The 22,958-nt window shown below is 40.5% G+C and overlaps 1 protein-coding gene across 1 annotated transcript in view; it reads right to left on the reverse strand.

Moving 5' to 3' along the window:
- The window catches only part of NR3C2 (nuclear receptor subfamily 3 group C member 2), a 376,710-nt gene that overhangs the window by 62,495 nt on the left and 291,257 nt on the right, over positions 1–22,958 (reverse strand). Inside the window, exons 5-6 of the mRNA XM_081245343.1 lie at positions 11,610–11,948; positions 9,724–9,868 (exon numbers count right to left, since the gene is read on the reverse strand). Of these exons, the coding sequence (XP_081101469.1) occupies positions 9,724–9,868; positions 11,610–11,948 (484 nt within the window). The remainder of the gene's footprint in view (positions 1–9,723; positions 9,869–11,609; positions 11,949–22,958) is intronic.

Raw genomic sequence — 22,958 nt, forward strand, 5'->3', positions numbered from 1 at the left:
CAACGAAGACCCAACACAGCCAAAAAAAAAAAAGCTACCATCTTTGTGTCTTATGACCTGTGTCAAGGGGGGAAGCCTGGAGCCCTCCTTAGTGTGTTAGTTGGTTAATCCATTCCTTGCCACCTGCCCCATCTTGCAATATAATCACTGCATCAAAACTAATTTTTCTCTATCAGTTTTTCAATAAAGAAATATACTCCAGTGAGTTTATTTTGTATTGAAGAGTATTTTTACCTGAAGAGACCAAAGTCCTTGAGCACATTAACTGAACTAAAGAACAACATGCTAATATTAGCCACACTAAGCCTTTTAAACATAACATATGATCTTAAACTGGTTTTGACTTTTACTCGAAATGAAAAATAGCTCTCTCTAGTTAGCCAGAGTAAAGCTGGGACATATTTCTTGCATCACCACTACTCTGTGATTCCAATATAGTTATAAATAGCTTAAACAGTTCATTCCATTTGCAGTCTCCTATTTGTTTTGCTTTAATTTCATACTATACTGGCAATTATCCAGCTTCATTAACTAATTAGGAAATTTCTCAAGTACACTACAAGAAACGTCACGCAAGAAATATTAACCTACAGCAGTGCTCTTGAAGTCAACCTTGAAAGGGAAATCCTTTTCATCAAGTTTACATGCCAAGCCCTAAAAGCACTGTAAGGTCAACCCACATCAAAAATCTTGTTTCTGACCCTTGTACTGGAAAGAAGACTCATTACCAACCCCCAAAATCATCACTGAGTGCCAATTATGTAGAAAGCATTTTGCAAGACATTAAGGAAAAATTTTTAAATACTTCCTGAATTCTAGGAGTTTACAGTATATCTGGAGTAAAAATGTATGTGTAAAAATACACGCACACACACACACACAGTAAAACATAGAAAGTACCAAAGGACTGATATAGAAAAAATTGACACAGATAAAAACAGTTTTGGCGGAACAAGTCACTATTGACTTTGATGGTAAGAGAAGTGATTGGAGAGGAAGCATCCTTTGGGTTGGGCTTGGGGGAGGGGAAAGGAAAATGTTAGGAGCAAAGGCACAGCAGTTGAAAGACAGGACAAAGGGAAGAGGAAGGTTAATTTGGTTGGCAGAGTTTTTGTGGGGAAATAATGCTGAAAATAGCATTTTAAAATTAATTAGTTCTATTTTATATATAGTAGTGTGTATATGTCAATCCCAATCTCCTAATTTATCCGTCCCCTTTCTCTCCCTGTTAAGCATAACTAATTAGAACCTACTGTATAGCACAGGGAACTCTACTCAGTACTCTGTAATGGCCTATATGGGAAAAGAACCTAAGAAAGAGTGGACATATGTATATGTAGAACTGATTCACTTTGCTGTACCCCTGAAACTAACACAACATTGTGAATCAACTATACTCCAGTAAAAATTTTAAAGAAACAGAAAAAGATAAAATTAATTAGTTCATCAAGTACTTACTAATGCCAGACAGTATCCTAGGTGCTGGCCATGCAAAGGTGTACCACACAGGCCAGCTTCCTCCCCTCCCTGAGCCTACGTTATGGGGTCAGGGGACCTGCTACAGAGAAAATAAACATGTGATATGATGGGAGGGATTGGGTAAGGTGGTCAGGGAGGGTATAGACCCTAGGTCTGGTGGTCGGGCAAAATCTGTCCGAATAGGAATACTCTGAGCTGAGACAAGGTGAGAATGCATCATCCTCCTTCACAGAGCGAACAGCAAGTGTGAAGGGCCTGAGTCAGGAATGACCTTAGACCCTTCAAAGCACCAGAAGGTCATCAGTGGGGCTAACCAAGGGCGCTAGCAAATCCTCTGAGAGAATTCCTTCAAACCGCCCCTTACTATTTTCAATGCCACTTTTTTGCGGTCCTATATGAGGATGATGGGATATCACCTGAGTCATATTCTCTGGGGATACGGCAGGTGGGATTTCTTCATGATGCTGCCTTCACTTTTCCCATGACACCCCCTACCTGCCACTAGAGCGGGAGCCCCATGTTTTGCTCACCGTTGAATTCCTGGTGCCTAGAACAGTGCTTGGTGTATTTAAGTTGCTCAAGAAATATCTGTCGAATGAACACACTGAGTGAACATCACTTATCTCCTCCTCCCCAGAGTGGTCCAAAATGAGAGGCGTGGATGGGGAAAAACAAGACAGGACAAGAAGTGAGTGAGAACATCTACCTGTGATTCTAGCTTTAAATTAAGACTGCTCTCCTTAGCGTACTCATTTTTCTCAGGGAAGGGAGGTCCCTGGCCCTTGCACGCTCCTCTCAGGAACTTCTCTTTTTTTAATTGGAGTAGGGTTGATTTACAATGGTGTGTCAGTTTCTGCTGTACAGCAAAGGGATTCAGTTATACATATATTTCTATTTTTTTCATATTCTTTTCCATTACAGTTTCATATTCTTATCCATTATGGGATATTGAATATAATTCCCTGTGATGAACTTTTCTTGATGTGAGCAGCTTGCCCATTCCTTCAAGAACTTCCCTCCCCGGGCTTCCCTGGTGGCGCAGTGGTTGAGAGTCCGCCTGCCGATGCAGGGGACACGGGTTCGTGCCCTGGTCTGGGAAGATCCCACATGCCGCGGAGCAGCTAGGCCCGTGAGCCATGGCCGCTGAGCCTGCGGGTCCGGAGCCTGTGTTCCGCAATGGGAGAGGCCACAGCAGTGAGAGGGCTGCGTACCGCAAAAAAAAAAAAAGAACTTCCCTCCCCTCACCTCCTCTGCTGACATATCTGGAAGTAACTTTTAACTCCAAACTCTACTTCTCACCATCATGCTAGGTCGATAAAGGGGAAGAAATATTGTTGAAAAAAGAAGAAAAAGGGGGACTTCCCTGGTGGTCCAGTGGTAAAGAATCCACCTTTCAAAGCAGGGGACGCGGGTTTGATCTCTGGTTGGGGAACTAAGATCCCACATGCCGTGGGGCAACTAAGCCCACACGCCTCAACTAGAGAGCCTGCGTGCCACAACTAAGACCCGACACAGCCAAAAATAATTAAAAAAAAACAAAAAACAAGATAATCTTTAGGAAAAAAAAAGAAGAAGCAAAAGAAACGCCTCCTGTTTTGGGACTGTACCTACATTTTCTCTGCCCTCATATATAACTAATTATTTCTTGTTTGTCACTTACGAAACCTCCTCAGACCCCACTGCACCCTCTCCTGCAGTTCCCTCTGCCTGGCCTCCTTCAGGTGGCAAGTGTCCTTTATACCTAGTTTTGTGCAAAAGAAAGATAGTTCCATTCTGCGATGCTCCTGTCCCCTGCAGACAAGGAATGACCGTTCTCTATTTGTGACACTGTTTTTCTTTATTCAGGAGTCTCAAACTCAACCATCTACAGGGGCCGGGCATGGATGATGAAGGGCACAAGGGCAGGGGCTGTGGGAAGTGTGATGAGACAGGCAGCTCGTGCACCGTCTGAAGGGGGCGCTCTGCCCAGCAAGCCAAGTGTTCAGCCCCTTCTGCTAAACACCTTGGCCCTCCAGCTGCTGGTACAGGGCCTGGGGTGTTGGAGGGTCCAGTGGAGACAGAAAGAGGACTTCTTTTCTTTTCTAGTTTTACTCCCTTAAATTGACCCAGAAGTAAACAACAAAGCAAAACAGTGGAAACCTCAGAAGGCTGCTGATTTTTCAGTGGCAGGAAAAGAGGTGTAGGGGTATGTGTGTATGTGTGTGTGAGAGACAGAGAGAGACAGACAGACACAGAAAAAAAGAGAGAGGAGAGGAGGAAGGAAAGAGAGGGGGCGGGAGGGAGGGGGGAGGAAGTGAGACAGTCGGGAGGGGAGAGGGAAAGGGCGGCGGTCAGAGACTAGAAACACAGCAACTACACAGTTCAGTGTCCCCGTGAGCGGAGGGAAGCAAGAAATCCTATCTGAAAGCAGCAGCAAGGGAACAGAGGAGGGAAAGAGCGGCTGGGGACAGATGGGGGAAAGCAGATGGAGCCGGTGCAGGGGATGCTGAGCCAGGCTCATCCCACCCTCTGGCTCTCTCATCAGCACCTCTGCCCCTTGTCCTAACCCTGCTGGAGCCAAGGGTCCAGCCACAGAAGTCATCTCCTGTGGCTCAGGAATATCAACCAGCCCCCTCGGGAGGCGAGGGCGGGGCGTGCCAACCCCTGGGTCCCTGTGGGGACACTCTGATCCCTGCCTGAGCAAAAGGGACATGGCCTGGAACACACAGCACGAGTGAGCCAAGACTACTGGAACTTTAGGGCCTTAGGTGCAGAGGGATCTTAAGGAGACTGTCCTGTTGGCCTTGGGAAGAGCCACTCACTAAGGACGGCTGGGCTATGGCGGCACAGTGGTCCCCAGTGGGGACACAACAGGGACGGGCATGGCTCCACGGAAACATGGCCTGAATTGACTGATAACTAAGTCCTATGGTTTTCTACTGGTGCTGCCAGCACTGAGCAAAGAGGGCAGTGTGGGCTGAGCTCACCTCCCCTCACTAATGAGCTGGGCAAACACTGCCCTCCCAGGAGTCGCACTCAGCACTCACCCAAGGGACTCAGAAAGTGGCACTATGACTTCAACTCTCTCTGTCACCAACAGTCTCTGAACTGAAATAATCAAAGGTTCAGAACTGCAAAGACAGTGAAAGATCATCGAAAATACATTTTTTAATTGGGCTCTGACTTGGAACAATATAAACATGCTTTTAAATATACTTTTAATTCTGTATTACTCAGCCATTAAAAAGAATGAAATAATGCAATATGCAGCAACACGGATGGACCTAGAAATGATCATACTAAGTGAAGTAAGTCGGACAGAGAAAGACAAATACCATATGATATCACTTATATGTGAAATCTAAAATACTACACAAATGAACCTTTCTACGAGGCAGAAACAGACTCACAGACATAGAGAACAGACTGGTGGTTGCCAAGGGGGAGGTTGGATGGAGAAGGGAAGGATTGGGAGTTTGGGATTAGCAGACGCAAACTATTATACATAGGATGGATAAACCACAAGGTCCTACTGTAGAGCACAGGGCACTATATTCAATATCCTGTGATAAACTATAATGGAAAAGAATATGAAAAAGAATATATATATATATATATATATGCATAACTGAGTCACTGCTGTACAGCAGAAATTAACACAGCATTGTAAATCAACTATACTTCAATAAAATTAATAATATATATATGCTTTTAATTCTAAAATATTGGCTGACACTTAAAAGAGCGTAATACTGAACCTTCATTACAGAAATTAAAAAAAAATTTGAAGAAATTTCATTTCAGGCTTAAATGGGAGTTTGAATACGTATATTGAAATTGATAAGACATTTGAATACTTGCAGTGATCTGGAGCCATATATGATAAGCTGTTTCAAGGTGAAATTGAATAATGAATCATTTAATACATATTTGAAAAGTTTTAAGTTTATAATAAGAAAAGTTCTATTCTAATTTAAAGTATTAACTCATAGCTTCACCCCAATGTTTAATAAAAAAACTTAGAAAGAATGTTTTCCTTGATTACTCTCTACTTCGCATCTTTCCTCCAACTCTAATGAAGCCGGTACACAGGATAAGATCTGAAGGATAAGATTTTGGGGAACTTTCAGATCCATTTCACAGCTGAAGGCAAACACACATGATCAACTGTTCAAGTTTTCTTCACCATTTTCAATATAACAACGTCTCTGTTGGTGAACACGCTTCCCCGCATCACACTTCTTGATCATAAGCTTCACCCTCATAACTAGCGATGATAACCTAGAAAACCCCTTCTAGACTGATTAATAGGTTGTGTGGTTCGTTTGCTCAATAATTCATTTATTCACCAAATATTTATGGAGTACCTGCTATGCCCTGGACACAATGCCACGGGCTGGAAATTAAGAAATGATTAAGACAGAGTCTGGGATTTCAAGGAGGAGGTGCCAGTCAAACAAGGGAAGGATACAGATGCTTAAAAAGATCTGCCAGTGGGGGTGAGAGGGGGTCCAGGACAGTTGAGGGTGGGTGGGAAAACAAGGGAGGGTCTCACCAACGCATTCTATCCTCAGCTGAACAGCATGCATTACTCCCTTGCACAAAATGCCAGACAGTTTCCTTCCCTCTGGCAAAGGGTCTGAGGTACAGGCACCGGCTGACGGACATAGGGTGACAAGTTCAGAAGACACACTCTTATCAGATATATGATATGTATATTTCTCCCATTCTGTGGGTTGTCATTTCACTCTCTTGATAGTGTCCTTTGATGTACTTTTAATTTAAATTAATTTAAATTAATTAAATTAATTTAAAATTAAATTAGAATTAATTAAATTAAATTAAAATTAAACAGAATGGGAGAAATATACATATCATATATCTGATAAGAGTTTACCATCCAGAATACATAAAGAACTCCTACAACTCAGGAACAAAAGACAAACAACCTAATTAAAAATGGGCAAAGGACTTGAATGGACATTTCTCCAAAGAAAATATACAAATGGCCAACAAGTCTATGAAAAGATGCACAACACCAGTAGTCATTAGGGAAGTGTACATCACAACCACACTGACAGTACTTCACACCTACTATGAGGTAAGTCAGGCAGAGAAAGACAAATACTGCATGATATCACTTATATGTGGAATCTAAAAGAGCCAAGCTTGAGAAAACAGAGAATAGAATGGTGGCTGCCGGGGGATGGGGGAAGAGGAGGGATGTTGCTTCAGGGGACAAAGTTGCAACCAGTAGACAAGTAAGTCCTGGAGATCTAATGCACCGTACAGTGACTATAGACAGCAATACCATATTATAATAAACAAACTGGCCAAAAGACAAGATCTTAGTTATTCCCACCCAGAAAAAGAAATGAGAATTATGTAATGCGACAGAGGTGCTAACTACTGCTGCAACGGCAATCATATGAAATATAAATGTGTCAAATAACATGTTGTATACCTTAAATTTACACAGTGTTATATGACAAATATATTTCAAGAAGAACAAACCAAAAAAACCCCCAATACTTCATACCCACTAGTATAGCTATTAAAAAAAGCAAAAAACAAAACCAAAAACCCAGAAAATGAGTGTTAGCAAGGATGTGGTGAAATTGGAACTCTTGCTGCTCTTTTTAATTTGTACACTGAGGGTGGGAATGTAAAATTGTGCAACTGCTGAGGAAAACAGTTCAGTGGTTCCTCAAAAGTTACATGTAGAATAACCATATGCCCCAGCAATTCCACTGCTAGGTGTATACCCAAAAGCAATGAAATCAGGACTCAAACAGACACTCATATGCAAATGTTTATAGCAGCGTTAACCGTGATAGCCAAAGGCAGGAATGACCCATGTATCCGTGAATGGATAAACAAAATGTGATCAATTCTCTTTATTTGGTAAAAATAAGTACGGTACTTATATTCTCTAAAGTTGTAGTAGACACTGATCATAACACTTTCATCAGTTGATCTATACATAATCTTGTTTTATGTGTATTTCTGTTTAAAGACACCTTATTAACATATATTCTTGATTCATTAACTTTGAACTCACAGCCAACAGCACTGTCACTCATGCCTGAAAGAAGCTTATGTAACACCTGTATTTTTTCCCTAAGGCACATCAAAGCCTTCTTGCACTTAGGAACACTAGACAGCACTCTGGCACTCTGCTTGTGGGTCATTTTAAACAGTGAAATCACCAGCAAAAAGCACAACAATGCAAAAAACATGGCACTAAATAGACCATGGAAAAGACACTTGTTTACACTATGAGAGCTGAAACAAGAAGGCAGAGTCTCAGCTGAAATGTACATGCTGTGTACCTCAAATTTACGGCCTGTGCTGCAAATACTGACTTTGGGGTTACAAATAAATGTGCCAGAAGGTCAGTGCACGACTACAGAATCTGCAAACAATGAGGTCAATTCTATACATACGTACAATGGAATATTATTCAGCCATGAAATGAAATTCTCATACATGCTACAATAAAGATGAACCTTGAAAACATTATGCTAAGTGAAATAAGTCAGACAAAAAATGGACACATATTATATGTTTCCATTTATATGAAATATCTAGAATAGGCAAATTCATAGACCAGAGGTTATCAGGGCTCTGGGGGAGAGGAGGATATCGAGTTACTGCTTAACTGGTCCAGAGTTTCTGTTTGGGATGATGAAGAAAGTACTGGAGATGGACAGTGATGATGGCGGTGCAACAATGTCAGTGCAATTAATGCTACTGATTGTGCACTAAAAACGGTTAAAGTGAAAAATTTTATATTATATGTATTTTATTACAAAGAATCAACAGATTCACTGAAAAAGGTTAAATGAATCTTCTATTAAAACAAAATCTAAAGGAGACACCCTGGATGGCACCAACAGAGATTCGTATTTACCCACATGTTCTCTTAAAACAAAGAACCTCCTTACTATGCTCTCATTTTTTTTTTTTTGGCCACACTGAGCAGCTTGCAGGATCTCTCAGTTCCCTGACCAGGGGTCGAACCCAGGCCCCCGGCAGTGGAAGTGCAGAGTCCTAACCACTGGATGTACCGCCAGGGAATCCAAATATGTTTTCCTTTTGGTTTATAGACCATTTTTAAAAACAGTCTTACTATTTAATAATATCAGCTGATTACTCAGGAAAATAAGTAAATTAAAATGTGCCTGTCAGTTGTTTGGCCTCACTTCATGCTTCTGAAGCATGAAGAAAATTTATGCACTAGTAGAATTATTTGTTCTGACTAATTGCCCAAAGAACGGTCACCCCAAGAACCAGCAACTGATGCTCCTAGTTTATCTTGGACTAAAACTGCCTCCGAGGTCCACTGTATTTGGGTGAAGTGATACTCTCAGGGCAACTACCACTGGTACAATTTAGGTATTTTGGCACTACATGTCCACTTTGAATCTTTCACGTACCTTTTCTCTCTTTTATCACCAATTTATTTTTCATCTGCTTCCTTCCCTATTGAAAAACCCCTATTTTCATATCTTGAGAGACAGCCATCTGTTAGATTATGGCCGTGGTTACTATCATCATTCAAATGTTCCTTTTTAATTTATCTATTTCTTGACCCAACAATTACAAAGAAGCATGGCTGGATATAAACATGCACGGAATGTGCTAATGTAGAATGCAAACAATATTAAAATGTAAACTTCACATAGGGAGGAATTCACGGCCAAAGAAAAATCTAGTACTATTCTTTCAATCTTTTTAAAATGCATCATAAACCTAAAAATGTTTCACTACAGAATAACAGTTTGGCTTCTCTTATGATCACAAAGAAGGGTAATTATGATTGTCATGAAAACACACTGAGCAGATGTATACCATTAACAAAAGAATCATTATATGACTGTGCTCAAAAACTGGCACTTTATACATTCACATTTCCTAGAAATTAGACAGTCTTCCCAACTGGAGTAGATACCAAAAGAGATTGTTTTCTATTAATTGTGGCTTTGTACCAATCAAGTTTTGGGAGCCAATTGGATCATCATTCTTTGGGACAATTCCCACATACTATCATGTGAGATGTCTATACACTGATCTATATATACTCAGACATGTGCATTATAATTTTGTAAAAAAGTAATTTTTAAGTTCTCAAATGATAGCTTTTTAACTCAAAAAACGTATCAGTGGATTCTTTCACAAAGGTACATCTGTTTAGAAATCATAAAAAAGCATAGCAAATAACTCTTCGGTTTATTTTATGAAGGCTAATTAATAGGTACTTACTCATTAAAGACTAGGTCTGGTGCGAAATAGAGAAATTGGCTGTTTGTATGTTTGTACGATCTCCAGCTCAAGGCAAACGATGACAGACACATCCAAGAATACTGGATGAGGGTAATTTGGTCCTCGAGAGGCAGGTTTTTAAATCCTGAAGAAGAGAACAATTCATCACAGAAATACATTTAGCATTTAAGTACATTCCAGGAAGAAGCTTCGTAAGTCAACCCCAAACTGCCCCCTTACTCTCATTGACTCAAATCAATTCCACAGTTATTTATGGAGCACCTAGCATGGACCTGGTCCTGTTCAACATTTCATGCTAAATTCACCTTAAATTGTCAATGAGGGTAAACTGCCAGGGCAAAAAAAACTAAGATGTTCTGGGAGTTTCATTGTGGACGGTGGTCTACAACCCTTAGTTAGACTGAAAGAATTTGTATTCACCTGGACCACTTGCTTCACCCTACTCACAATGAATAACTTCAAAATAAAAGATAATTTAATGACGTCAACTCTTGCCTATCTGCAATACTGGTGGAAGATTTTACTTTACATGAGTTTGCAGTGATTGAAAAAGTCTTATTCCTTGCTTCCCCTAGGCTGGGATAATGCCAGACTTCAACAGACTTCTGAGGCAGAATAAGCATCCTTGACGCTGTGCTGCCTTACCCACAGTCTTCCTTTCTGGGCCTCAGGCCCTTCTTTTGTTTCTTTTCTCACCCTCTGTACTCCCACGGGCACCAGGGTATTCTTCTGTTTGTATATAGTTTCACCTGGGCAACCTCGCCTTCAAAGAGTCAGTCATCAGAGCTTTCCCCAGTCTTTTGTCTTACGGCTGCTGGCTGACCACAGGGCATCTATGAAACTGCTTTGGATGAATGAACTGGGACAATGTGATCACAATTCTGAGCAATGCTTCTGTAGATTAATAGCGGCCTTATTAATAAAATGCTACAGCATAGAACTGACTAAAGTAGGAATTTCAAGGACAAATTAAAGGGTTATGGAGGTAAGATATTTTCAGAGAGACTCTTTCAGAGGCCCCTGCAGCTTACCTGGGAGGTCTTTTTTTTTAATTAATTTTTATTGGAGTATCGTTGATTTATAATGTTGTGTTGGTTTCTGCTGTATAGCAAAGTGAATCAGTTATACCTATACATATATCCACTCTTTTTAATTTTTTTTTTTTTTAATTTTTTTTTTCTTCGGTACGTGGGCCTCTCACTGCTGTGGCCTCTCCCGTTGTGGAGCACAGCTTCCGGACGCGCAGGCTCAGCAGCCATGGCTCACGGGCCCAGCCGCTCCACGGCATGTGGGATCTTCCTGGACCGGGGCACGAACCCGTGTCCCCTGCATCGGCAGGCGGATTCTCAACCACTGCGCCACCAGGGAGGCCCTCCACTCTTTTTTAGATTCTTTTCCCATATAGGCCATTACAGAGTATTGAGTAGAGTTCCCTGTGCTATATAGCAGGTCCTTATTAGTTATCTAGTTTATATATAGTAGTGTATATATATCTTGATTTACCTGGTCTAGGGCTTAGAGTAGCCCTGGCTACAAGCTGCTAATAATGGGCTCAGTTCTTGCTTTGACAACTAGAATGTGTTTTGCCTTATTAATATTACTGGAATGAAACTTTCCATTTCTATCCTCAACATAAGAAATGGGTATGTTCTATTAATAGAACCCTTAGCTCTAACTGCTCAAGAGAAATGAGCACATTCACCAGATTTTTCTTCTACACACTTGATTCATTTGACATCGAGTAAAAAACTGGGTGTCGGGATCGAACAGAAAGCAAACTCAATCGCACTGCTGCATACGGTACGCTCTGTTGCCCTGACATGCCTAGTTCAGGACGCAGACCCTGAAACGCGAGGCCATCCTACCTGGAATTACCTTCGCCCACTTCACGACCTGGATCATCTGTTTGCCTGCTAAGCGGTTTAGGGTGGAGAGCAGATTTTCGGCTGTATCTGGTTTGGAGTTGTCATAGCCTGCATACACAATCTCGGGTTCGATGGTTTCAAGGACCATGGAAGGGGAAGGTGTGAGCGCTCGGGAAATTGTGGAGAGTTGAGGAACCAGTGCTGAATTGACGGAGGGCTCTTGTGCGGGAGCAATGTATGTAGTTCCTTCCTCTGGGCTCTGTGGGGGTGGAGGTGGAGGCTGCTGTGACTGTTCCTCATGAATCCCTTTTAACTTCCCCAACTTCTTGGACTTTCGAGCTGTAAAAAAAAAAAAAAAAAAAAAGCATATATATATATATATATATATATATATATAAACAGGGCAAATTAAGATTATGTTTGGCATGATAAATACCATATAAAGCACAACACTTTTGTATGTTATATACAAATATTGTTAAGAGTAAATCTTAAGAGTTTGCATTACAAGAAAAAAAATTCTATTTCTTTCATTTTGTATCCATATGAGATGCTGAACGGTCACTAATCTGATTGGGATAATCATTTCATATCACATGTAAGTCAAATCATTATGCTGTACACTTTAATACAGTGCTGTAGGTCGATGATTATCTCAGGAAAACTGGAATTAAATAAATAAATCAGTAAGTGGCACCACACCAAAAAAAAAGGAATTAAAAAAAGATTATGTTTGGCATACCTTACATGAGGTAAATTGCAAGCAAATATTGACTTATATTGATTAAAGCGTACTTTTCCTCTAAGGATGTCTTGTTATACCAGTAGGAACAGCCCCTATTCAATATTTTTCTGATACCAGACACTGTCCTAAATGCTTTTTATAAATTACCACTTTAACAATTTTATGACTAGGTACTATTATGATTCTCATTTTATAAAGAGGAAGCAGACCAGAAGGGTCAAGAAATCTGTCCAAGACTACACAGTTAGTATATGTAAAATAGAGTTAAGAGCTCAGAGGAAGGATAAATTATTTCAGATGCTAATAAGTTACATATGCCTCAACTAAATCTTATATAAGCCAATAATTCCCACCTATTACCCACCAAAGAGTTGGCAACAAGGGCTAGACTCGCCTGATCGAGCTTATTATCTTAGTGCTGTCTCTGCTCCCTCTAATCAACTTTCTCTGGCCCTTTACTTATTCCTCTTTGGTGCTTCTCTACCACTTACTCTTCCTGCTGTGGTCCATGTGCAACCACTTGCTTACTCAGAGTAGTTATTTTGTGCAGATGCTGTTAGACCGACTGATGTCCGCGACTATACTGTGAACTGCTGAGGCATAAAGATTGGGTGTTCCTCTTCTTTTACAGCCCCCACGGCACCTTGGTAAATGCTATGCCTACACAAAGTGACTTACAGATTTCCACTGAATGAATGGGAGCTAATCAACCCCAAAGAAAGGCAACAGAAGGGAAGAAATGAAATATCTGGATGATTCCAAATTGGGGCATTAACCAGTAAACGTACAGGAATTAATGCTATTAAAAAATTCAGGTGTGAGTTATACCATTACACAATCCTTAAAAATCTCTCCTACTCTATATTTTTACTATAAATAAACAATTCACAGGTCATATAGCCTATAACTAAAAGATATCACAATACGGTACAGGAATACCACTTTAGAATTTTAGTAGAATGTATTACAAGTGACCATATTCTGACTTACCCAGAACAGTCCTGGTTTATGCTTGTTTCCCAGCATGCTTATTAGTAAGTGCCCTGTTTACTCCTAAAAGTACCACATTTTGGACAATAAATAGTGTGTTCATCATAAAACCAAAGAATCAGTATTAACTTTAATAGCAACTGTTTTTAACCAAATTTTATTGAAGTATAGTTGATTTACAATGTTGTATTAATTTCTGCTGTATAGCAGTGACTCAGTTATACATATATATATACATTTTTTTCAGATTCTTTTCCATTATGGTTTATCACAGGATATTGAATATAATTCCCTGTGCTATACAGTAGGACCTTATTGTTTATCCATCCTATATATTAGTCTGCATCTGCTAATCCCAAACTCCCAATCCATCCCTTCCCCATCCCCCCTCCCCCTCGGCAACCACAAGTCTGTTCTCTATGTCTGTGAGTCTGTTTCTGTTTCACAGACAGGTTCATTTGTGTCGCATTTTAGATTCTACATATAAGTGATATCATATGGTATTTGTCTTTCTCTTTCTGACTTACATTGTTTAGTATGATAATCTCTAGGTCCATCCATGTTGCTGCAAATGGCATTATTTCATTTGTTTTTATGGCTGAGTAATATTCCATTGTATATATGTACCACATCTTTATCTATTCATCTATCAATGGACATTTAGGTTGTTTCTATGTCTTGGCTACTGTAAATAGTGTAACAGTAACTGCTTTTCATTCACATCTCTCTTGAGGGTTCTTACAATAGATATGGGGAAAGAAAGACTGGGGAGGTGGGAGAGAGAATTGGGAGGTAGATGTGAGGATTGGGGGATGGATGGCAGGTGGGTGGGGTTAATGGGGAGATGGGTAGATAATGGGGAAGATGGGTGAATGAATGAATGGATAAAGGATAGAGAAAGCTCAGATGTGCCAAACTGAGCTTAGAGCTATGGTAATAATTTACTTTGCAATTGTAAGATTTTCCATTTTATTGAGGAATTTATTTTAAAATTCTTGAAGTACCAGACACCTTCAACTTAGCTCTAACATGTGTGAGAAACTTACAGGATACGAATTTAACACAGAGTAGGGTTATGCCACACCAATTAATTTGATTTTCAAAATAACCATTCATGCTTGTAAGTATGGCCATTAATATTACATTTACCACTTGCATCACAGAAACACTGATTCAAATAAAAGACAAGCCACTATCTAACAACAAACATACCTGCCACACATTCATAAAATACTGGAATTGGGCTAAAGAGATGAACAAGATATAATTCCTATCTTTAAGAAGTTTGAAATTAGCAAAACAATTTAAAATTTTCAATTATTTCAGATCATTTCATTTCTCATGGACTGTCTCCTTCAATGAAAGAGGCAGAAAAACCTGAGTTTTATAACTGTCTGAATGAAAAGCAGATGTATCCTATTCATGTAGTATGCTAATGGGGAGTGGCTGACAAAGTACTGCTCAGCAGTGCTGGGCATACAGTAGGGGACCAAGATGCTTCTGATGAATGAGTGAACGAACCAAAGAAAAAAATAATCACTAAATGCCTGAAAAACTAGGCAAAACAGAGAAGAAGAAAAGAATCAAACATGCAGATAATCCCCAACGCTGGTCAATGGATGACTGTATCTGTAAGAGTTTGAGAAGATCCTCGATAGCACAGATTAGTCATTTGGGGAATCAGATACTTGGAACTAACTGCCTCTGTGTCACATAAACTTATCTCTAAGCCTCAACTGATTCATCCGAAAAATGAGAATGACAGTGTTTCCCTCTCCTATCTCACAGAGGGCTCAACAGGTAAGAAACTAAAAACAATGTTGAAAATTATTATTAACATCTGAAATAGTGCTTCAATGCTACTTCCATTCTTTCACATAATTTTGCAGATATTAAAATTATTCCAGTTCATTAAAATGTCCTTATCCTCTATTAGACTACATCTGATGATAACCATCATTTGATTGATGAGAAATAGACAAGGGTGATATTCTCAAATTTTATTAAAAATGATATTTGCTTGCAAGTTAATTATAAAATTCATACTTGTTTTAGGCCTTTGATCTGTAATGCTGTGTCTATTCTCATGGCTGATTTAAGGCCAATGCTATGAAATATCATGAAGAAGAATGCTTAATATTTTCTCTAGCACTGATACACAAGGCTGTGGCCTGTAGCACAACCGATTGAGCAGATTATCAATATTATGTTTAGCATTTCAGTTACATTTAATTTTATGTTGTAATTTTATGAATATATGAGGGACACTTGGAATTGAGTATTTATTTAGAGTTCCTTAAATAGTTCAAGAAAATAAATATTTTCAGTGTGCAGATTCTTCAGCCAAGTGTATTCATCCTGCATCTTTTTCTAAAAGAGTACAGTTACATAACAATCATATTACCCAAAGTAGCCCTTCTAAAATGCTTGAAAATTTTATACTCTTTCTAACACACGCCGCCTTCTAAAATTAAAGCCCCTGAAAGTTGCTAATGTCTTATGTGCTCTTATAACATCACTTTCCATGACCCTTATGGGTACTCAATAAATGTTTGTTGACACTTCATTTTCAAACTGTAATACATTTTAACAAACTACTACATATGTGAATTATTAATTTACTTCTGTGTAGGAAATGTAGGCAAGTTTGACATTTTAGGATAAAATTTCTGAATTGTTATTATTCCTTTTCAAAATTTCTACTGTGTAATGATCCACCTGCAGAGTTATTACTCTGAAAATGCCACAACTAAAATAATACTAAGCTCAATTTATGGAGCACTTATGTGCCAAGCACAGTTCAAAACAATTTCTAGTGGTCTTAAGCCTTCCGATGCTCACCATGACCCTACGATTAGGCAATGTTATTTCCATTTTACAGATGCACAGAGACAGGAAGTACTTCTTCAAGGTTGCAGGGCTGGTAAACACCAGGGCTAGTTTTTGAACTGGGCCATGGCTCAGAGCCCACACTCTTAACCTCTGTGTTATGCAGTCTCTCTTTTAATCCTTTTCTCTTTATCTAATTTGTTTTTTAATACTTTAAGATTAGCACCAGCTTCAAATCCAAGTGTATAATTAAGATGTGTGCTAATTACACAGGAAAATCTCTGGCCAAAGATGCTTAATGAGCATGTTTCCATTATCCAAAGCATCCGTGAACATAAATTAGGGGTCTTACCACTACCTACCACCTTAGTAAATTAACATGGAGTTAATGGCCTTTGGGCTTGGGAACTCATGTTCCCATGTGGCCCAGACACAATTCATTTCTCACCTGCCAGCCACAGTTGCAGGGTGTGTGTGTGGTGTGTATTAATATGAGTGTGAATGTCTCCCAGCCCCACGTGAGCCTAGAGGAATTTCACTTGTTCTACCTGGATGTTATAGTAACAGTATATGCTTAGCAGCTGCCCCCAGGTGCCAAGTCCTTAATTACTAGCAGCATCTTAGCAGCCACTTTCTCCTGGCACTGCCGGGGGACAGACACTATAGATTCCCCATGAACTGTTCCCCCAGGAGCTGTGCAATGGGAAGGCCCTGCTTCCTATCCAGAATGATAAGCTGGACAGCAAGCAGGAAGCGTCTGGGGGAACCCTATAAAAATTGGGAAAAATTCCCAATGGGGTCTCAAGATTCAAAAAGGCCCTGAAACATGGCCCAACTTGCTTTTTGGTTTGCTCTGTCCCCTGAGGCCGACTTGGTCTGCTACATACCCTGTGGACAAACTGCCAGTGTGGCAGAATGATGGCCAGCTAGGAATGACACACACCGCTTCTGCATCCCCCAGTAAAATGATGAGATGCATGGGATTCTCCTGGTACTTTCTCAAGTGTGTTCAAATTACACATTCTTTAGACTTGGAGATGGGTCATTGGGACAACGCCTTTTTTTTTTTTTTTCCATCTGGAGTAGAATAAAAGACTGATGGGGGGCTTCCCTGGTGGCGCAGTGGTTGAGAGTCTGCCTGTCGATGCAGGGGGCGCGGGTTTGTGCCCCGGTCGGGGAAGATCCCACATGCCGCGGAGCAGCTAGGCCCGGGAGCCATGGCCGCTGAGCCTGCACGTCTGGAGGAGCCTGTGCTCCGCAGCTGGAGAGGCCACAACAGTGAGAGGCCCGGGTACCGCAAAGAAAAAAAACAAAAAAACAAAAAAACAACCCACAGGACAATAACAGCATCCACCCCATCCTCTTTCTTTCACAGACCATGTCTCTTGCCACTCTCCTCCTAATCATGCTCTCCTATTTTCCTCATCCCCTTTATCTGCATGACTTCTCCCCTTCTCCTGCCAGGGGAGGAAGACACCGAGAGTTAGCGGAACAACCAAGTATTTCTGTGTCATGAGATCAAAGGAAGGAATGCCACCTTCCTACAGATTTAACTGGTTTTGCAGCAAAACTTCTCTCATGTTTACTAATAGGAAAAAGAACATCTACGGTTCTCAAAGCCATACACACTAATAGAATTGGGGTGAGGGTCAGGGGCACATTGCTTTATGAATAAATAATTAGCCTCTCAATTGATAATAAGCAAGTGGCATTGCAACTGTTTAATAAATCTCCTTGAGTGGTTATAGAACTTGAATACTGGGTGTCTTTAAAAGTATCCCTAAACATTCTCACATTAATATACATAATTTAACAAATGAACAGGCATTATTGATTTTATTAGTATAAAAACCACGCTAAGGCAAACTCAGACCCAACCTTGGACCACTTTAAGACATTCCACATGACACACACACACACACATATACCCATACACATGCACGTAACTGTGTGAGGTGATGGGCATGTTAATTAGCGTGATTGTGGTAATCATTACATAGGCATATTGATATCACAATACCACATTGTTCATATTAAATATGTATCATTTTTTGTCAATCATAACCTCAATAAATCTGGGGGGAAAAAGACATTCCAGGTTAGTGGATCTCTACAGATTACATTTTTTTTTTTTTTTTTTTTTGCAGTACGCGGGCCTCTCACTGTTGTGGCCTCTCCCGTTGCGGAGCACAGGCTCTGGACGCACAGGCTCAGTGGCCATGGCTCACGGGCCCAGCCGCTCCGCGGCATGTGGGATCCTCCCGGAACGGGGCACGAACCCGCGTCCCCTGCATCGGCAGGCGGACTCTCAACCACTGTGCCACCAGGGAAGCCCCAGATTACATTTTAATGTGTGTATAGAGATAACCATAGATATCTCTATAGCTATAACAAACATAATTTTGTTGCTATTGTTATAGAATACATTTGAATACATTTATCTACTACTTAGCAAGTAACTAATATTCACCCATTGTGTAGAAAGTGTCCTGGTTTTGTGAGCAGTGTAATGCTGATTAAGATGATCTGAGCCCAGACAAGAGCTTACAACCTCGCGGAAGTTGGATCAATACATAAGAAAGCAATTAGGGTTATAAAACAGGCTATGACAAGTTTGGGGTCAGTGTTCCTGACTCTGTATGTGGTGAGTGAACAATGGAAGGGAGACGTTGGTTTATCTTTCTATGAGCGCCTCCACTTTCCTGTATCCCTCCGTGTTAATTCCCACTGTGCCCTGGTTTGCTTTTGGTGTGATTCAAACGACACTGAGGGCCCACGTGGAGCGGTCACTTCCCTGTGTGGGCATCCACCCAATGTTAAGCACCACTGACCCCCCCACCACCCTACCCCGAGAAGAGAGTCCCTCAGACCAGAAGCTAAATCTGAACAGAGACTCAAGGGAATCTGAGGGAGATAGAATAGGGGTCTACTGATTCTGCAGAGACAGTGGCAAGGTTCTGGAAGACACCCCCCAGTGACATATTCTGATACCTCCCCTGCTGGAGACAGGGATTCAGAAAGGGGCAAAGCCAGCAGCTGCCTAGGAGCTACTTCTTGGGCTAGATGGCTGATTAACATGATTGTTTTTATGGCATTTATATTTTTCTATAATTAGATTCTTTTTTTCTCCTTTAATACTTAGCAACATTTTCTCCTCCCTTTTTTTCTTTTACTGCCAGTCAGACTCAGGAATGTCTGTACATGGGAGGATGTGTCAGGGGGAGGGTTCCATCTCTGGCCAGAGTTTTAAAGGTCAGGCAGTATGTCTTCGAGGTCTGGCCAGGCTGGGACTGCGTTAAACTAAGTAAGAAACTCAGAAGAGGAAACAATGTCTTGAGAAATGGCCTCTTGGTTATAGCCTCTGGGTAATGGAGAAAGTTTCCAGTGCTTTCTTCTGTTGAAACCTTTGCTGGTTTAAACAAGAGAGAATGCCACTGGACTGAGTGGCAGTGGGCTGAGCCACTGTAATTCCAGAACTCCTTTGGACATCACTTCTAAAGAAACGTGGGCAGTGGTGGGGCAAGGGCGGCAGCCAGCACCCCATGGCCAGGTGGGGTGGACAGTGGGTTTACTACACGGAACACCCCCTACCCGGGCCTTGCCACTGTTGGGCTGATATACACCTCCAGGGAGTATCAGAAGGGAGCAACAAAATGACGAATGCTCCATCCCCAAAGCTTTGGACCAAAAATGTTTATGGAGGAAAAAAAAATAAGTGAAAAATGACAGGGATTGAGTTATTCTAGAGTAGAAAGTGAGGGATATGAGAAACCAAATAGCAATTTCAAAAACTTGACAAGCCTTTGCCAAATCACAGTGAGCATCTATTTTCTATTTCTACTGAGATCAAGATAAGATCTAAAGGGTTTAAAGGGCAGAAGCAGGGATTTAGATGAGACATTAGGAGAATTTCCTGCAAGTTTTCTGGAATGTGTTATGGAGAGAGCCTGGAATGCATGACCGTCAAGAACATGTAATATTCTTTTCTAAAAACTCTGAAGTAATAGGTAGGCAGGTTCCCTGCTTGCCTGAGTACAATTCTGCCGTGCAGGAGAAGGATGATGAAATGAGTTATCGAGACCCAGTAGCCCTACAAGGGAAGGAAATACGACCTCCGATGTACATTCCAGCCTTCCATGTGTCTCAGGGGAACTTCTCTGGCTCATATTTGTCTCAAAAACAGGAATAAATCCCTTACACTTGTAAGTGTGGTAAGAGATAATTTTAGAAATATTTTTCCAAAATATACTCCAAGGGCAAATACTGTGATCACTGAATGCAGGCTTGGGAGAACATCCACTGCCATGGAAGAAACTCCTTAAGTTCTATATGCTCCCTTTTACCCTACCCCCAGCGTTCACATGCCCTTTTTTTTTTTTTTTTTTTTTTTTCAGTTTTACCACTTAAGGTACAGAACTCAGGTCTGTACTGAAAATGGGCTCGGTGGTTTCTCCTAATCCTGAGATTACCTAATTTTCTTTTAAGTGGGGAAAACAGTTCATAGTAAAGGCTATCATTAATTGAGAATCTGTATGTCCAGCATGATAGCATCTTTTTAAAATGTTATCCTACTTAGGTCCTCATAAGTGCCCTGTGGGTAGGTACTATTGTTAGCACCATTGTATACAGGGGTAAAGTGGTTTGTATGGGGTCACAAGGATGGTCTGCAGTTAGGAGAAAGTGAGTTTTTGTCAGGGCATAGAAAAGAGAACAGAGAAACCCCATCACAGATGCAGAGTGCATCAAATCAGGAGGTCAAAGGGGTAGGAAAAGGACCCAGAGCCCTACTGACTTTTCTAGATTATCAGCGAGGTTGCCATTGCATCACCTCTAGTAACAAGATCAGCAGCCTTTTTTTTTTTTTTTTTTTTTTTTTTTTTTGCAGTACGCGGGCCTCTCACTGTTGTGGCCTCCCCTGCTGCGGAGCACAGGCTCTGGACACACAGGCTCAGCAGCCATGGCTCACGGGCCCAGCTGCTCCGCGGCATGTGGGATCCTCCCGGACCGGGTCACGAACCCATGTCCCCTGCATCGGCAGGCGGACTCTCAACCACTGCGCCACCAGGGAAGCCCAAGCAGCCTTTTTTAATGGGAGACACAGAACAACCGGTACCAATACACAGGATGCTTTCTCTCCTAATTCCCTGGTCAGGACAGTCAACCCCTGTGTACTCCGGGGCTGTTGCTGTAGCAGATGAGACAGTCTTTTTGCTTTTGCTCCTTGTTTTGACTTAACTCTGATGGCAGGAGAAATCCAAGGAGGCAGAAATCAAACCAGTCTGTACTAAAAAACAGGACTTATTGGGGGAAGAACTTACTCTTTCTGATTAAAAATCAAGTTCTTATGTTCAAGAATATTGAAATAGTTAGTAGAGATGGATTAATCAATGTATGAATCCAAATGTCATCTTTTATAAGTATTAGTTCAGCTAAACTTCATGTATGATCTTATTTTATTTCTGCATCATCAATAAAGCAGAATTCTTAGGTAAAAAAACAAGGTTCTTAAGCTCCATTGCAACTGATAGCTGAGTTCTGAGTTTGAATAAACATATTTTTAAAATCAAGTGAGCATTCTTTAGAAAATACAGATAATATATTTGCTTTTGTAGACTCGTATTCTTTGGGAATAATGATGCTGTGCTCAAGATTGATGTGTGTGTGAATGTAAAACAAAACACAAGCAAATAAGCAAAAAGAAGACAGAAAATCTCCTTCTAGTTTTACAATCTACCTAAAATAAGAAAAAGAGCACTATGATAACTGTGGCTGTCCAGCAAAAGGTCCTTCTCTCAGTTAAAAAGTTAATTCTTTAATAGCTGCAAGAGCTGCCTTCTTGGCATATGTTTGAGCAGAGAACTTATTCCATGAAGTATGATCTCACTGGGTATGCAAGGTAAATAGTCTCATTAAGAATATTTTATGAAGAAACATGACTGTTCTGACAAGGTTAAGCGGTGAATAAGGTATGATAAAGAGGCAAAAGGCAGTGACCTGGAAATAGATTATGGCACCCAGCTTAATTTACTGTGTCTTCCCCAGTCCTGGCGTGATTCTCCATAGGCTCAGGCCAAAAAGAGCTGGTCAGATGCTAGAGCACACGCTGGGCAGAAAACCCAGAAGAATGGTCCTGAGCAGACCTCCTCACACTGGCAAGTCAGCTAAGCAGGATCTACCTTAAGAAATATTATGTATAGAAAGATAAGAGTTTACCCAACAGATGTATGATGAGGGTATTTACACTGGGTAATGACATTTTCCTTTACAAAAATTTCAACCGAAGACTTCTTTCACAAGCTCTCAAAGAACATACAAAATGTAACGCATTCCTGTTTGTCTGCACATTATTTTTTACATATGTTTCAATTATCCTCTTAACATTTGTTGCTACTTCACTGCAATGGTTTCCTCAGCTTGGTCCCTTTAACTGTAGCCTTACAATTGACCTTACAATTTGGAAGTGTCTGAGAATTCTAAAGCAACCAAGCAATTTGCCTAAATTCAATTTCAGAAATTTTTAAATGATTAGTATTCGTGTACATAAGACATAAAAACCATGCAGTGAAATGAAAAAATATACAGATATAGAAGTTTTATCTCCAGTACCAATTTTCTTCAAATTATTTCATCTCCCTTAGCTCAACATTCTTCCTATAAAATAATTACTTAGAGCCACAGTATAATTATTCTTTCAAAAGCTTTTATTTAACAGCATTTTCTATATACAATCACCTTAATTTTAATCAAATTTTAAGTAATGCTTTACTTTATTTAGCTGAAAAGTA

The sequence above is a fragment of the Mesoplodon bidens genome (genome assembly GCF_964165515.1).
Source record: "Mesoplodon bidens genome assembly, chromosome: 1".
NCBI classification, from domain to species: Eukaryota; Metazoa; Chordata; class Mammalia; order Artiodactyla; family Ziphiidae; genus Mesoplodon; species Mesoplodon bidens.